Consider the following 16,553-nt stretch of genomic DNA (forward strand, 5'->3'; position numbering starts at 1 on the left):
CCAAGTTTTCTTTTTCTTTTTATCCTTCATAGTAAGACAGGTGCTTCTCCTATTTCAGTGTGGAATAAATTCAACACTGTGCACCCATTTCATGCCATGGACCAATATCCGTTAGATGGTAGAACACCTCAAATCTATTCAAGTACAATCGACTCGCAAAATCCCAGAACAAGTGCCTACTAACTTGTTAGAACAAAATCCTGGAGAACAGAGAGTTATCATCATAACCATATTAGTGTCAAATAGGAGACAAGAATAAGATTGCACTAGTATACACCCTTCACCACAATAAAATTTCCAATCCATAAGTAATAACAGAATCCTTTCAAATAAGACCATTACACTTCCCAAACAAACACCAGTACAGTACAAGCATTTTTCATGGAGGAGAAACAATGTAAGGCAAAACAGACAGGTGATAGAACCAAAAAATGAGTGGAAAAATTACGTTCATACAAAGTAGGAAATCACTACCGGAAAAAAAGTAGGGAATCACTAACTACCAAAACTGACCTAGTCCTGCACCCTGCAGCAACTCTGAGGATAAAGCAAAACTCAAAGATCTAAAGAATGAGGGGAAAGCCAAAGGACAAAAATTTATCCCTACTAATAATCAATTATATCTTATATGTTATGCTCAACACCATATTCAAGAGGTTTTGCTCCCTTCAGTTGCTTGCAGCTCCTTCGACTCCATCACTGCCTTCTCCTCCCTCTACGCCATCAGCTTTTCCAACCCTGCAGATGTATCAGAAACTATTAGAATGGGCAAACGATAAAATCTGGAAAAAAAATGACAAATGCAAGATGCACTAAAAAAGATCTGACAGCAACCTGAAAATCTGATGACCCAACTGAATAATCAGGTGAATCTAACCAAGCTGTTCTAAATAGGTGCTAGATATGTCTAGATTTAAAAAAAAGTCCGCTCTAGTAGGTGTGGATAAAAAAACATTGAAGTATATTTGGACCATACAGCTGATGATGAGCAATATAGAAGGTCAAGCTTTAATTTGGCAATGTTTAGCATATGCATATATGATATGTATGAAGCCACAGATATTCGAATTAGCAAAGAAAATTTTGTGCTTAAAATTAAACCCCAATCAACAACTGACCATCAGAAAGCTTCCAACAAAAATATTTAAAAACCTTCACTTATAGCACCTTTGGTTTGTGGGAGTCACCTAGAGTTTCAATTCTATATGGTATACTGCCACTATTTTCCAAGATTAGGGTCACCTATGGATGGCAGGTGCCACACTCGCATCGACGCAATGCGACGTGGGTGCATGTGCGGGTGCGGTCAACACGACCATGGGTGCAGTCAATGCACCCAGGGTCATTTTTGTCCAATTTTTTAATGTAAAAAAATTCAGTTGCCCGATCAAAAGAGGCTACGAAAGAGGATTAGGGCAAAATTTTTTTGCCCTAATCCTCTCCTCTCCCGCGCAGCTCCCTCTCTCGCTCACCTCCTCTTCTCCCGACATCTCGCAGGGGAGCCCGACGCCACCTCCTCTCCCTCGCCGCAGGTACCCTCTCACTCTCTTGTTGGGTCGGCAGGGGAGGGGCCGAGCCCCCCTTCCAGCTCCCTCTCACTCTCTTGTTGGGTCGGCAGGAGAGGGGCCATGCCCCCTCCCTACTCCCTCTGATTTCAGGGGAGGGGCTGAGCCCCTCCCTGTTTTCGGCAAGGGAGGGGCCGAGCCCCCCACCCTGCTCCCTCTGATTTCAGGGGAAGGGCTGAGCCCCTCCCTGTATTCGGCAGAGGAGCGGTCGAGGTCCCCACCCTGCGCCCTCTGATTTCAGAGGAGGAGCTGAGCCCCTCCCTATTTTTGCCATGGGAGAGGCCAAGCCCCCCACCCTGCTCCCTCTGATTTCAAGGGAGGGGCCGAGTCCCTCCCTCTTTTCGGCAAGGGAGGGGTCGAGCCCCCCATCCTGCTCCCTCTGATTTCAGGGGAGGGGTCGAGCCCCTCCCAAGAAAAAATTTCTTCCGGGGATAGCTGCCCCCCTACGACCCCCCACCAGGGGCGGTTCCCCCTGGACCCCCAGCCGCTGAACGCGCAGCGGGACCCGCCCCCCGGAGGGGGGAGCCCCCGAACCCCCCAGCAAGGGCAAAAACTCTAAATCAAGCTCCACAATTCAACATTGGACTCGATATTATAAATCTTGATTGTCTGCATAATTGATTTTAATATAATTTTTTTTTGTGTTTTCAGGATAAAAATGACGGATAAAGAGAAAGGACTTGCGTCATCTTCATCCCCATATGTGAGTTTTGCTGCTAGTTTTGTTGATAGTTGTAGTAGGAGTGATGATGTAGGGCCACTATGAGTACATGTAGATAAGCTTGCAAAAACTGAAGGAGGTGGTGGAAACAAGAGATTTTGATGCAAGCTCTGTGAAAGAGATTTTGTTGGGTCTTATACAAGAGTGAAGGCTCATTTGTTGAAGATGCCAGGACATGGCATTTCAGGATGCAGAAAAGTTGATGAGGCAATGTGAAGATAATACAAGAAAATATAACAAAAATATGAGAAGAGAAAGACAATGAGTGATTCTTGTGCAATTAGTGTGTCATTTGGAAGCCACCAAGAAGATGCTGAAAAAAAAAGTCAATATAAAAGGTAGATGAACGATACAAGCAGCATTCAATACATATGAAAGGGAAGATAAGGATAGAAAAGCAGGGAGGTATTTTTATTCTAGTTCACTCCCATTTAATGCGGCTAGAAATCCTTATTAGAATGATTTAGTAACATCTTTGGCAAATTGTAATTTGAGTGGCTATGTGCCTCCAAGCTCAGAAAAAATACGAACCATACTTCTTGCAGAAGAGAGGATAAATGTGAAGAAGTTGCTAGAGATTAAAAAATATTCATGGGAGCAAGGGAAATATAAAAATGCAGAGTATTTGAAGGGGTTGTTTATAGAAGTCATAAAAGAAGTGGGTGATCAGAAAGTGATACAAATCATTACAGACAACGCTCCAGTTTGTAAAAGTGTAGCGTTGAGTTTGGAGAGTGAGTACCCTCATATTTTTTTGGCTCCCTGTGTAGCACACAGCTTAAATCTGGCTCTAAAGAGTATCTGCAACCCCAAAGATTTATGTTCATGGATTGAAGATTTAGAAAGAAATGTCAAAAGCATTAAAATTTTTATTGTTAACCATCACCGTGCTAATGTTATATTTAATAGGCATTCTGACCTGAATATGTTGAAGGTCGCTGAAACGCGTTTTGCATCCATCATTGTGATGGTGAAGAGGATTAAAAGAGTGAAGAATGCTTTAGTCAACATGCTGACTGATGAAAATTAAACATTTTATCGTGCTGACAATGATATCAAGGCTAAAAAAATTAAGAAATTCATTCTTGATGATGAGTTTTGGGACAGAGTGGTATACTTCCTTCAATTTACACAACCTGTTTGGAAAATGTTAAGAGAAGTTGTTAAGGATGAGCTCATGCTTCACAGAGTTTATTAATGTGGGATAATATGATTGAAAAAATGCAAGCTATAGTTTTCAAGCATGAAGAAAAAATTCTGCATTGGATGATTCAGAATTTTTTAACCATATTCATTCAATTTTAGTCAGAAGATGGGATAAGAGCAACACTCATTTGCATTACATGGCACATTCTCTTAATCCAAAATATTATGCAAATAAGTGACGGGCAGGTGGTATTGGTCGTGTCCCTTCAAATTTAGACCCAGATCTATCAAGATATAGAAATATGTGCATGACAAAACTTTTTTCAGAAGCATATCTTTTACATCAAGTCACACAAGAGTTTGAAAATTTTTTATCTTCGAAATTATATGGACCAGCATTATTAGCGAGAGAGGAGGATAATATAGATCCTATCACATGGTGATCAACATTTGGATCAGAAACACCTCTTCTCCAACGTCTTGCATTAAGATTGTTATCGCAGTCTGCTAGTTCATCTTGTTGTAAAAGAAATTGGAGCAGATATTCTCAAATCCACAACATGAAGAGAAACAAACTCACCAGCAAGCGTGCAGAGGATTTAGTATATGTTCATTCAAATCTTCGATTACTTTCGCGAACCAATGATGAATACAGGTACTAATTTGCTCTCTTAGTTATTTGATTATTTCTTAGTTTTTCATTTAAATATACTTGTATTGTATTTAACATTTTCAAATTGGGTTTGTAACGCAGACAAGGAACATCCAAATTTTGGGACATAAACCCAGAAGAGTGTGACTTCGAGGGAGAGCATGATTTCAACATAACAAACATGAATTTAGCTGAGCCCAGTATTATCTCTAATGATGCATTTGATGATGATGAAGAAAATTATTAAGATTCATTACTTCATTGTCATATACATTGTAGGATATACTTTTGGTATGTAATTTAATTCTTTTCTGCTTTACTTATTTGATTGATATTTAGGTTGATTTATGTAATTGCTTTACTTATTTGATTGATATTTAGGTTGATATATTGCATGTATGATGAATGATATTATGACAATGTTAAGTGTTAAATTATGACAATGTTAAGTGTTAAAACTTCAAAATTATATATATATAGCCGCACCCCCTCACCCAAGGTTTTTGAAAGTGCCGCACCCGCACCCATGTGACATAGATGCTATCCCTATTTTCAAGGCATGGGCAATCATATGAATAACCTTCTATCATAGATATATTAATGCAGGTTTATATTCCATTATTTAAATCTGTTATTATAACTATTGAATATTGCACCCATCAATATTAGTTCTGCTGTTCTAGTCGCTCATATTCAGAATAAAAAAATGTATGCAGAACATCCACAATTAAAAACACTGAATTTTCCATGCTTCTAAAGAATTTACAAGAAAACGAGGTTATTTCAACCAGTGTGAAGACACTAGCATAGTTCTCAGATGACTAGATCTACACAACAGCAGATAACTGAACATGCAATACTTCACTTTGCAGTTTCTGAAAACTATATTTTACCATTTTCCCCAACCAATGCCTTTGTCAAACAGAACACAAAGCTCCTTAAATTTTAAATCAGATGATCACAAACAAAGATGCTAAGCAACACGTACATTCACAAGTGTAGCACTTTCTTAATCTGTTCATCTTTTAGTAAGAAAGATCACCCAAGATATGCATCAAAATAGACAACACCTGGGCAACTAATGGCCAATAAAAATCATTAAATCTATCCAGTATTTTAAAATATGTCAAAGAAAGCAACCTCAGGTAAACTATCTACTTTCTCTTGTAAAGCATCAAGCTTCAACCTATAAAATTCCTTTTTCTTTTTCTTTTTCTTTTTCTTTTTTTTTTTGAGAGCGAAAAGTGTTTTTTTTTAAGATCTTTTTTTTTAGAGAGAGAAGTGAAATTCTTCACATAAAACTTTTGGATTGAAGAACATCCAACGCCCAGAGCAAAAATTTTGTCACTAGGTCAATAGCCACTTTATTTTAAAATAATTACAGTTTCGGAACTAAATGAGGTATCTCCCATACAAGAAGATCAGATATTTATCTGACCATAGACAAGGAACATCAGTGTGTGTATGTGCTATTTTCATTTAGATAAGCATTATTTGGATAATACAGTTTCCATTGTTGCACACTGCTCACTTTCATGCCACTAAGTACCTGGATTCGCTAATGCAAACTTTGCTGCACCATCTCATCCACTTTCCACCAGCAAGATGTTAAGTATTCCACACAAGAGAACAAGGAAACCAATATGTCCTCATGTTGCTCATGAGGAATCAAAAGAGGATGTTAGTCGCTTCACTTATCACAATGATACAGATTTTGTGATTCACTCAAAAGAGGACGCGCCAACAATTAGATAAAATCATGTACAAGATAGACCATCACTGACACGATCAAACCTTCTTATACTTTTATATGCAGTCAGAACAAAACAATACGCGCTTAGCATCTAGATATAAATGGTTTCTGAAATTGGGGATATCTAGAAACAGAAAAGTTGGGAGCATACAACTAAGATCTATCAAAACAAAGAAAAGAAAAAGAAATTGAATCATTGTAACCGTAAGTGTGTAAGTTCACCTCTCAGGGCCATCGGCTGAGTCAGGCTTCCTCCAGCTTCCATCTATTCGATCATCGTGGGAACTCGCCCTTCCGTTTCCGATGTCCTTTTTCCCGAACGAGCCCTCTCTTCGATCCAACCGCTGGGCCGCGGAATCTACGTCCTTGATCTTCACGGACTCGAGCTGCTTATCAATCTTCTTCCAATCCTGCCCCTTCTCCGCCAAGACCTCCTCCCTCGGCCTCGCGTCACCGAACGGGTTCGATGCTTTTGTCCTCTGTACCGCTGAGCTCTGAGCCTGCTGCTCCCCCTTCCCGTTGATCGGCAGCGTCCTCGGTTGCAGTACGATTCGCGGCCTACCGGTAGAGCCTGATCCGTTCCCATCCTCTGTCTTCTTCCCCCACGAATCAAACCCAGCCGCCCCGCCGAAGTTGTCGAACCCTGGCCTCGAACGACCGTCCCTCTCCCTGTAACCACCAAATCCACCATCAGAGGACGCAGATCTGCTCTTGTTAGAACTCCAATTACCATAATCGTCCGCCCTCGAGTGCGATTCGAAGAAACCCCTCTCCCGCCGCTCCGGCAACGCCTTCTTCCCAGCGCCCCAGTCATCGATCTCATCGGCACGAGACGGAGCCGAATCGTCCGCCCTGGAGTGCGATTCGAAGAAACCCCTCTCCCGCCGCTCCGGCAACGCCTTCTTCCCAGCCCCCCAGTCATCGATCTCATCGGCACGAGACGGAGCCGAATCGTCCGCCCTCGAGTGCGATTCGAAGAAACCCCTCTCCCGCCGCTCCGGAAACGCCTTCTTCCCGGCACCCCAGTTATCGATCTCGTCGGCACGAGACGGAGGCAAATCCCTGCTACCTCCGTTCCCGTTGCCGTAGCTGCGGTCTCCTCCTCCGGCGCTACCGTTGCTGAAGCCGTCCCGGCCGTAGGATCGGAAGCCTCCGCCGAGGCGGCCGCGCTCAAGCTCCTCCGGGGAGCGCTGACGGGGCCCGGTGGGGAGGAGGAGGAGCTCGCCGGGGGTGAGGCCCGCTGACTTGGCCCCGTGGGTGACGACCTTGCCGGTGGTGAACTCGGAGAGGGAGAGGGTCCGTCCCTTCTTCTTGCGGGAGGCCTTCGGCGCCGCGGCCGCCGCGGAGAGCGACGGGAAGTCGGAGAGCTCCGCACCGGAGTCGTCGTCGCCGACGACCCCCAGGCCTCCCTCACATCTCCGCTCCTCCATCTTCATCCGCTCGAGCGCCTCGCTCTCTTCCGCCTCCATTGCCCACGCCCCTGGTTTCCCCCACACCGATGCTGCCGTCGTCGCCATCTTCTCTTTCTCTCTCTCTATCTCTCGCTTGTTCGCTTTCTACAATATCCCTTTTAGCTTTTATATATCTACAAAACAGAGAGAGAGAGAGAGAGAGAGAGAGAGAGAGAGAGAGAGATTGAAGGTGGATTGTTGATTTGGTATTGGACTCGGGTAGAATGTTACGATTTGTGGTTTGGTAGGAGTCTTGAGTAGGGGTGTCAAATGTCAATGGGTCGGGTTTGATTTGAATCGAAAAAAAGTTCGATTGCAATCTATGTCGGACTTAAAGCTGGGTCCAACCCAAATTCGTATTAAGGTCTTAAAATCTTTTAACATAAAGAAAAATATATATATTTTTTTTATCAAGTTTGGATCGTATAATCTTTATAGGACTCCGGTAAATTTGTCCATCACACTCTTTCTAGGATACTGTAAATAGGGGTGCCAATGGATCGGGTTTTCCTAGACCTGACCCAGACCAAACTCTATAGAATCTGAGTATGATTACAAATAAGAGGACCTGATTAAGACCCGAGTTTGAACCCGAAGTTCCCATTAATACATGGTCCCGAGTATAGTTTGTAAAATTTTATACCAGACCTGGACCTGACCCGAGTTCCAATTAAAACTCATAATTTTCAATGTAAAAATAATAAAAAATATTATTTTACCAAGTCTGGTTTGTTCATGTCACAGTGACAAACGTTAAAAACAGCAAAATCTTGTTTTTCAAAAAACTTGCCAGAATTTGAAAATTTTCATAAATCGTGCATTTTTTTTTGACAAAATCTCAACAATAAAAAAATAAATTAAAAAAATCTAAAAAATAATTTTTATAAGAAAATATCAATACAAATTATTTAAAAATAAAAATACATGGTTTTTTCATGATAAATAGACATTTAAAACATAAATATCACGGTATTTATGTTTTTTCATAAATCTCACAATATTTTGAAAATCTCGCAATAAATTGTCGTTTTAAACTTTCAGGCAATTTCTCGCGATATTATGGCAAGATTTGTCACTATGTTTGATCGGGTCCGGGTATGATTTTTCTTATAATAAACTTGATTATACCCAGATTCGGACCCGATACAATACCCGAAAATATAATCTGACCTGTTGACACCCCTATATGGCAGTGGGAGGAGTAGGAGACTTTGGGAAGAGGCCGACCAGACCACGCAACTGATGCCCCTCAATCCTTGGTGTGTAATGTTGCGTAAGAAGTAAAACCAGCTGCCAAGAGAGACCCTAGAAAGGCTGAACGAAGGTCGGTGGACCTGGATCTAGATCCATTATCATCATCTGGCTTACACGTTACACCTATGCAACTACGATTTTCAAGATTGAGTGTGGGTAACTGGCGTCTTGACCCAGCTGCACCGGTGACTGATTCAAAACAGAATCCAAATGTAAACAGTAGATATGAATCTGATTCCAAATCCAAATCTGATCCAATGATGTAAAGTTGAATCCGAATCTGAAATATAAGTGATAATATTGGTTCAGGAAAAAAGAGAAGAAAAACATACTATTTACATGTAAAATAAAAATAAGGAAAGATCGGATTTTGATTTGGATCAATTTCAGATCCAACTTAAAATACTTATTAATGTCCCACCTGAATCCAAAAGTAATCTGATCCAACAGATCTGAATCCCATCAAAATGTACATTGGGATCTTAACCAAATAATCCAAATCCATATATAACATAACAAATTCAGATCCGATATTCAACCAAATCCGATCTATTCCCAGCCCAGCTGTAGCCTTTTAGGTTTGAGAAAACAAAACTTCAACGGCTGAGAAAACTAAATCTCATGATATTATGAAAAAACATGTTCTATAGAAAAGTCTCTTAAAAATATCTGTACATGTATACAAACATATAAATAAATATATGAACAATATGGGGATTTGGAGCCCATAGATCTAATCAGGTCCAATCCAAATACTATATTATTTTTTTATATATATATTTACACAGAGAAACCTCCCCCAGGATCATAGACCTAACTGTGTGCTGGCTCTATCTCCCATACCTACATCTACAGGCATTGTTCTGACTAGGGATGGCACTGGGGCCGGGCCGGGCGGGGGACAAGGTCTCCACCCCTGCACCGCCTCAAGATTTTATCCTCCATCCCCAGCCGTGATAGATTTTATCCTCCACCCCCGCCTTCATCCCCGTTTCATGTCCTCCATCCCCGGTTCAGACGGGGATGAGGCAGGGCGGGGTGGGGATATTGCGGGGAAAAGTGCACGTCCATCCCTGCCTCCATCCCCGGACGGGAATGGATTTTAACCTTCCTCCCCGCCTCCATCCCTGTTTCATACTCTTCATCCCTGGTCCAAACGGGGCGAGGCGGGGCGGGGCCCCACTTTCCCCCTGTCCACTTCCATCCCTAGTTCTGACAGAGTAAAATTCTGTGAGCTTATCCCTTGCCCTCAAAGAGTCGTCAAGCACACAGGATTTGAACCTAGACCACCTGCCTAAGAGCCTCGGTCCCATCCCACTATGCCAAACCGCAAGTTTTTTTAGATTTACTTATCAGATTTTGTTAACTTTTTTGCCTTTTGTTTATCATGTTATATGAATATTTTATGCCTAGGGAAAATATTGTCCATGGACTTCTAATCTGTATCCATATCCGAATCTGATCTGCTCCCACCGACCAAACTGATCACAAAACCAGGAGACTGTGATCCTGTGGGACCCAATTTTTGTCCTTTTTCACGCTTGGCCATACAGAAATAAGTAAATAAATAACCGCCTAATTAACACAAATGGAGTAAGATCCGGATCTATGTTAGAAACAATACCACAAATCTCGGCCTTAGAATTATGGGTGCAAGCAGGTTGGACTCTTGCTGGATCTGAATTCAAATCCAAAAATTAAACAGAATATCCAAATCAGATCCCATGAGGTGAGCTTGAATCTCAATCTGAATACATGTGGTGATACTGGATCCGGGAGAATAGAACAAATTTAATCTATTTGCATGTAAAAAAATGCAATCGGGTCAGATCTTGAAACGGATCAATTTGATATACAACTTAAAATGTTGATCTGAATCCAATCTGAATGTACATTCGGATCTTACTTAAAGGATCCATATCTAGAGAAACATGATAGGATAGCCGACCATATCTGATCCTTTTGCAGCCTTTGAATTTTCCCAACGAGAAAAAAATTCTTACCATAAATTAAAAAGATTTTTTTTTGGGAAAAAACTCAAAGAAATATTGACATATGCAAATTTTGTTTATATCGCATTCATATTGTAAGAAATTTTCAACTTTTAACATTTTGGATTAAATCGGCTTGTGAATATATCGTGACAAAATACTCATATTTTCAAAATATCGCCCAAACACGAGTCCCGACTGATTCACTGGGGCTTAGGCAACGTCCAGCCAAATACTTGTAGGCAATGTTGTCAGTATTGTTGTGAATGGACCTCAATCAGCCAGTTGGGCTTATTTTTAAATATTTTTTAAATGGTTTAAAATATTTTTTTGACGTGTCATGAGCTGGTTAAAAATTGACCAATTCAGATGGATTCAGGTCAGAATCCGAATTGTCCAACTCCACGAAATGTTTCTGAAAACCGAATAGTCTGTTTGGAATCTGTAGCTGGGATGGGCGTTTATGGAGTTTATGCATTTGAACAAGTGGCAGCTGTCAAATCCATGATTTAGGGATTTTCCGCGGGGTTCACAGTGACAACACAAACACTGGAAATGCGTCTTCGTGGAAAACCCTTGATGGGTGTGCCATTTTACATGCTGGAGGTGGGTTTTCTGTGGAAATTGCGGGTCCGATTCCGTTTCTGGGGTCCGCTGCACCCCATTCCGTGACATGCAAACGCCCCCTTAGTGTAACTACAAAGGAGAAAGGGCCTCACTTCTCATCCCAAATGCATAAATGCCCATCCCAGCGCCGAGATTCCAAAGATGACGACTAAGGTAATTTGACCAAGATTTTACCTCAGAACCACCAAATGCATAAACGCCCATCCCAGTGCCGAGATTCCAACACGCCCTTAAGGGCAGATATCAATCCTGATGACATTGATTGTGGGATCACCAAAGAGCTAAGAATCAGTCAATGCTGGTGGTTGGACATCCCACCAGGCATGATCTTGACCTTGTGGGTTTGACATATACCTAGCCTATCCACTGTCATCCCTACTTTCTATTGATAAAGCCATTGAGGTCCTTCCTGTCTACTATGGTTGGGAAACAAGCCAAGTGCTCGTGGCATGGTTCATGCTCGGCTCATAAAGAGTCATTTCAAACTCAATAGATAGGCTCGACAAGCTGAATATGAACAATAGGTACTCTTTATCAGCTCAACTCGAAGAAGCTCCATAGATAGTAAGAAATATATTTTAAACATATATTGCACATATTTTACATGTATTTTTTTATAATCCTATTTCTCTCATCTCAAAAACAATGTATTTTTCTATAAAACAAACTTGCTTGAACTCCACTCGCTTAACTCAAGCGCATTGTAAGCTTGAAACTTGGCTTAACTCGCCACAAGAATAAGTCAAGCTTGAACACTTCAAGCTTGGTTTATTGAGTTGTACGAGGAAGTACTGTTCGACATAATAAGTTTGGGTTCAACCCACAGAGTGACCCAGTTTGACAGTCATTAGTGGGCCACATAATGGGGTTAGTGGGTGGGAGTTACGTGTCGTACCTGCCTCTTTCCCCATTATATAAGGGGGTTGGTTGCTACGAAGATGATGAGAGATTTGTAGCTGGCCTACTCAAATTCTACATCCAGTTTACATGGTAGAGGGTCCTGCTCACCGTCGACCTAAGATCTGAGTTCATCGTGGGCGTCGACCAGCTGAGGAGAACGCTGAATACCCTGCACGCACTTTATGGCCAATACAGGTATGCCTTTTGTGTTTGTTTTATAGAAATCGCCAACATTGGATTATGGGCCCACGGAGTCCCACGCATTCTGCTGCGCGTGCGGTCCTATAGGGCCTTTCAACGTTTTTTCTGAATTCTAGCTACGCATCAGTACCGCTGACCGCATGTCACCGTGGGGTGACATGGGTCACCAGTCTTTCTGGCAGTCTATCGCAAACAGGATAGATGATGGTGATGCAGTATATCCCTCGAAGACTGTTGTCATGGTGCGACAACCTTCACCAGCAAATAGACCCTTCTTTGACATGATCGCCCATCGTCGTGGGGCGACGTGGGTAGCCGGTCGATGGCAACTATCATCGTGGGGCGACTGCCATTCCCAACAGTCGTACGTCGGTGGCGATTGCAGCCCCAACAACCCTGTGTTAAAAAAGAAAAAGAAAGAAAACAGAGGATCGAGAGGAGGATCACCTATGGCCGTCGGGCTGCAGGGATGTTCTGCCAACGCTAGGATCGCCGTAGGAAACGTCACTGGTGGAGGGGTGTGGACGTTGGGTTGCATGTAACAGGGTGATCATTGCTGTGAGGAGATGTGGTTCATCAGTTACCAATCGATCATCGCCGACAAAGGTAAACCCCCTTGTCTCCTGTGGTCGTTGGGCTGCAGAGGGGTTTACCCTCACCGGTGTGCTTTCGAATAAAGATGTCATCGACGGATGCCGAAAGGGGTTTGTAAAACCCCTTCCTCTGCTCCTTCAACCATCAGGGTTGATGTCGTTTTCCGTCGGTCTCTAGCGGGCGACGTATATTGTCGGCAAGCGATGAGGGTCACCGGTGGGGCGACGCGAGCTGCCAGCAGCTCCGGCGATAGACATTTAAAAAAAAAAATCTAAATGTCAGCCCCTTACCTGTCACCGGGGTGTCGTCAAGGTTGCATCGTCGGAGGTTCATCGCCGGGGGAGGTGACCGTCGTTGGCTGGTCACCGACGTCGGTCATCGTACAGCAATGTGGGTCGCCGTGGGGCGACGAAGGGGAAAAACCCTTCGGTTTCTTAGTAAAACGCAAACAGAAACTGAGGGTTTCTATTTCGTTTTAATAATGTTAGCCGGGTTGGGTCCTGCTTTTGGACCCGGTAACAAACCCGATCCAAACCATTTTCAGAGCGGATCAGGTTTGTTGTTTTTTTAGATCAGACCCAAACCCATAATGGTTCTGGGTCTGGGTCTGATCCAGACCAAACTTGGGTCCAACCGAGGTCAGACCCGGGTCCTTTCTCGTACTGAGTCAGACCCGGGTCCAGTTCAGATCTAGTCAAACCCGATTCAGTTCGGAGAGGGTCAGACCTGGGTCTAGTTCGGACCAGATTAGACTCGGATCTTATTTGAACCAGATTGGATTCATACTACTGCAAGATTCAGGCACTATTTGGCCTGAACCGGGTCAGGTACTGATTCGGCCCTTTCTGGGACCGGTTCGGAGCCATTTTTGACCAGTTTCTTTCAGGTTTTCACCGGTTTCGAGATGCTAAGACCCTGTTTTCATATATAAGGAGATACAGGGATTTTGGCATACGGTTATAAGATTTTATGAACTTTTGTTCATATTTGGTACTGGTTTATAAGGTTCAGAACCGGTTTGAACCCTTGGATGACCAGTTCAAGGTATTTTCTGACCAGTTCCTGCATAAAGACCCCGAGTTTTACACATATGAGCATGCTTTTGTTATTTTTCATACTTATAAAGTATTTATTCTAAATAATGCATGACTTATGCATGTTAATTCATGTGTTTTGTGTTGGTTAAGTTGTGCATGATGGTTTCAAGCACGAATTATAACTAAACTCATGAGAGTTAGTTTATGTATATTAGTTGAAGCATAAACTTGTACTATGTCATGAATATACATGCATTAAATTATATGTATGAGTGTGCTCCATAATACGAATAGATTTTCGATAAAAGATCATGATTGACCGATTCATATAATCATCAAAGTGATATGAGTCATGTTGATTAAGGATTCTTTGGACTATATTGAGATTCATTATTATGATTGTGTGTGAATTTGTGAAACATCGATTCTATCCAAAGGTAAGTCGTTGTATTCCAAATTTATACAGGGTGTGATAGTAGATGTGTTTTTTAGCCCATGAAGCATGTTCGTACCCAAAGGTGCAGTGATGAATTGCCTTTGAATGCATGATCTGCTAGTTTTACTAATTGAAGTCAATTTCTTGATAATTAAATAAACAGAGCAACTATCAGTATTGTTGTTTCCACCAAAGTAGAACGATAATGACTCAACTATGCTTGTCTCAGAAAAGGTGAATAATAAGGGATCTCACAATTACTTTTTTAATATAAATATAATATAGAGCGATTTAGCTCCCACTCATACGAAGAATAAAATAGTCATTTTGAAAATTGTCTATGAGAAGTGGAAGTGCTCAAAATGATGTCTATGAGAAGTGGGAGTATTCAAATAATCTTAGCATGTTGCTTTTGCAATCTTGAGTGGCTAAGAATATTCGAGGTGTTATCTTTCACTGCAGGACAGTGAAGGAATTTTTGAAATCCATTAAAATAGAAATTATTGATTTTATACGAGATTTTATCGCAGGTCATTTAGATAAGAAACTTCATTATAGGTCTTGGTATAATGAACTCTACTGAGAGACCACTAAAGATCTTTTGTGATAATGAAGTAGTTGTGTTCTTTTTAATTAACAACAAGAGCTCAATCTCGTGTCAACACATAGAGTTAAAATAATTTGTTATTAAAGAAAGAACTGAGAATCATCTAGTATGTATTGATGTAATTGGGATGAAAGAAATGACTCTGGATCCCCTTACTAAAGGGCTAGCACCGGGATTGTATTCCCAACATATAAAGGGGATGAGTCCTTTTAATTCCTTCTTATGTATAACAATACATTATGTGATCACATTTGATTCTCTATGGCTTTGTAAATTATTGATTTTGCATAAAGAATCTCTCATATGGGTTAGAGAGAATAGCATAATAGCAATATTAAAGGACCAAAACAAAGAAAAGGTAAGAGATCAACCTATTCATAAAGGTAATTTTAACATGCTCAAGCACTGAAGGTGAATTATAGTGTAGTACATGAGAATATAATATTTCATAAAAGAGTGTTCATCTTCATGACTCATATGATTCATCCTTGTGATAAATGGTGGCATGTGAACCCACATGAATGATTAAATCGAGATAACGGTATACACATCAATTTAGTACACTTTTGGTGTCAATGAATCAAGTGGAAAAATGTTGGACATAATAAGTTTGGGTCCAACCCACAAGATGACCCGGTTTGATAGCCATTAGTGGGTCACATAATGGGGTTAGTGGGTGGGAGTTACGTGAATGTGGAGAGACCACATTCACGTACTTTCTCCATTATATAAAGGGGTTGGCTGCTACGAAGATGATGAGATATTTATAGTTGGCCTACCCAAATTTCACATCCAGTTTACGTGGTATAGGGTCCTGCTAACCGTCGACCTAAGGCCTGGGCTCATCGTGGGCGTCAACCGGCTGAGGAGAACGTTGAATACCCTCCACACGCTCTATGGTGAATATAAGTACGCTTTTTGTGTTTGTTTTACAGAAATCACCAACAAGTACATCCAACTTTGACCTTGTAGCAAGAGATTCCCTTGTGAGTTTCAAACCGTGGAGGTAGGTTGAATGCTAAACTAGTGTTGCACCTAACTAGGATGGCAAAGCAATTATGGGCTTTACTCTGCTGATTATGATTTAGACCAATGTTGTCCGTATCGGTACACATTGGTTGGCAGAAAATTGATATGCATCACCGTTGAATCGGGTATTTTTAATAAATGTAAAAAATATTAAAAGTTAATTTTTTTATTTTTAATATTATTTTAATAATTTTAATGCATGTCATGTCCTGATTGACATGTAATATTTTTTATTATTTTTTGACCGATAAGGAACAATTCACTTGAGTATCGGTATCGGTCTATACAGCTGAATCGTTGGCCAAACGATTCAGGCCCCACAACATTGGTTTAGACTTTAGACTTCAGACCCTATTTTCTGGTTCATTCTAAGCTACTCAGATTCAGGCAAGCATAGAGGTAGCTTAAATAATCTTGGTACAAATTCTTTGCCCACCTCAGTCAAACAGAATCTCAAACTAAAGTTAGCCACATATGGCAGTATCTTAAAATATCTAAGAAATAGAACAATTATTCAGATTATTTAGGTTAGGGCCGTTAGGATTGGGAACAAAGAAATGAGCATTTAGGAATTCCAATGGATTTTTTG

General features: G+C 41.3%; 1 protein-coding gene across 1 annotated transcript; it reads right to left on the reverse strand.

The window, feature by feature from the left end:
- Positions 1-329: 329 nt before the first annotated feature.
- LOC149817865 (eukaryotic translation initiation factor 4B3-like) lies at positions 330-7,388 on the reverse strand. The gene is made up of 2 exons (XM_089984064.1): positions 6,060-7,388; positions 330-738 (listed from the first exon to the last, which is right to left on the reverse strand). The coding sequence occupies exons 1-2, from the start codon at positions 7,352-7,354 to the stop codon at positions 669-671; spliced, it is 1,365 nt and encodes a 454-aa protein (XP_089840190.1). The 5' UTR covers positions 7,355-7,388; the 3' UTR covers positions 330-668.
- Positions 7,389-16,553: the final 9,165 nt, after the last annotated feature.

Source organism: Nuphar pumila, chromosome 13, assembly GCF_984573655.1.
Source record: "Nuphar pumila chromosome 13, dmNupPumi1.hap1.1, whole genome shotgun sequence".
In the NCBI taxonomy this organism is placed as follows: domain Eukaryota; kingdom Viridiplantae; phylum Streptophyta; class Magnoliopsida; order Nymphaeales; family Nymphaeaceae; genus Nuphar; species Nuphar pumila.

Coding starts and splice junctions, on each gene's coding strand:
- LOC149817865 (XM_089984064.1), bottom strand. CDS start 7,354: ATGGCGACGACGGCAGCATCGGTGTGGGGGAAACCAGGGGCGTGGGCA. Junction 739..6,059: donor TCAGCCGATGGCCCTGAGAG/GTGAACTTACAC, acceptor ATACATCTGCAG/GGTTGGAAAAGCTGATGGCG.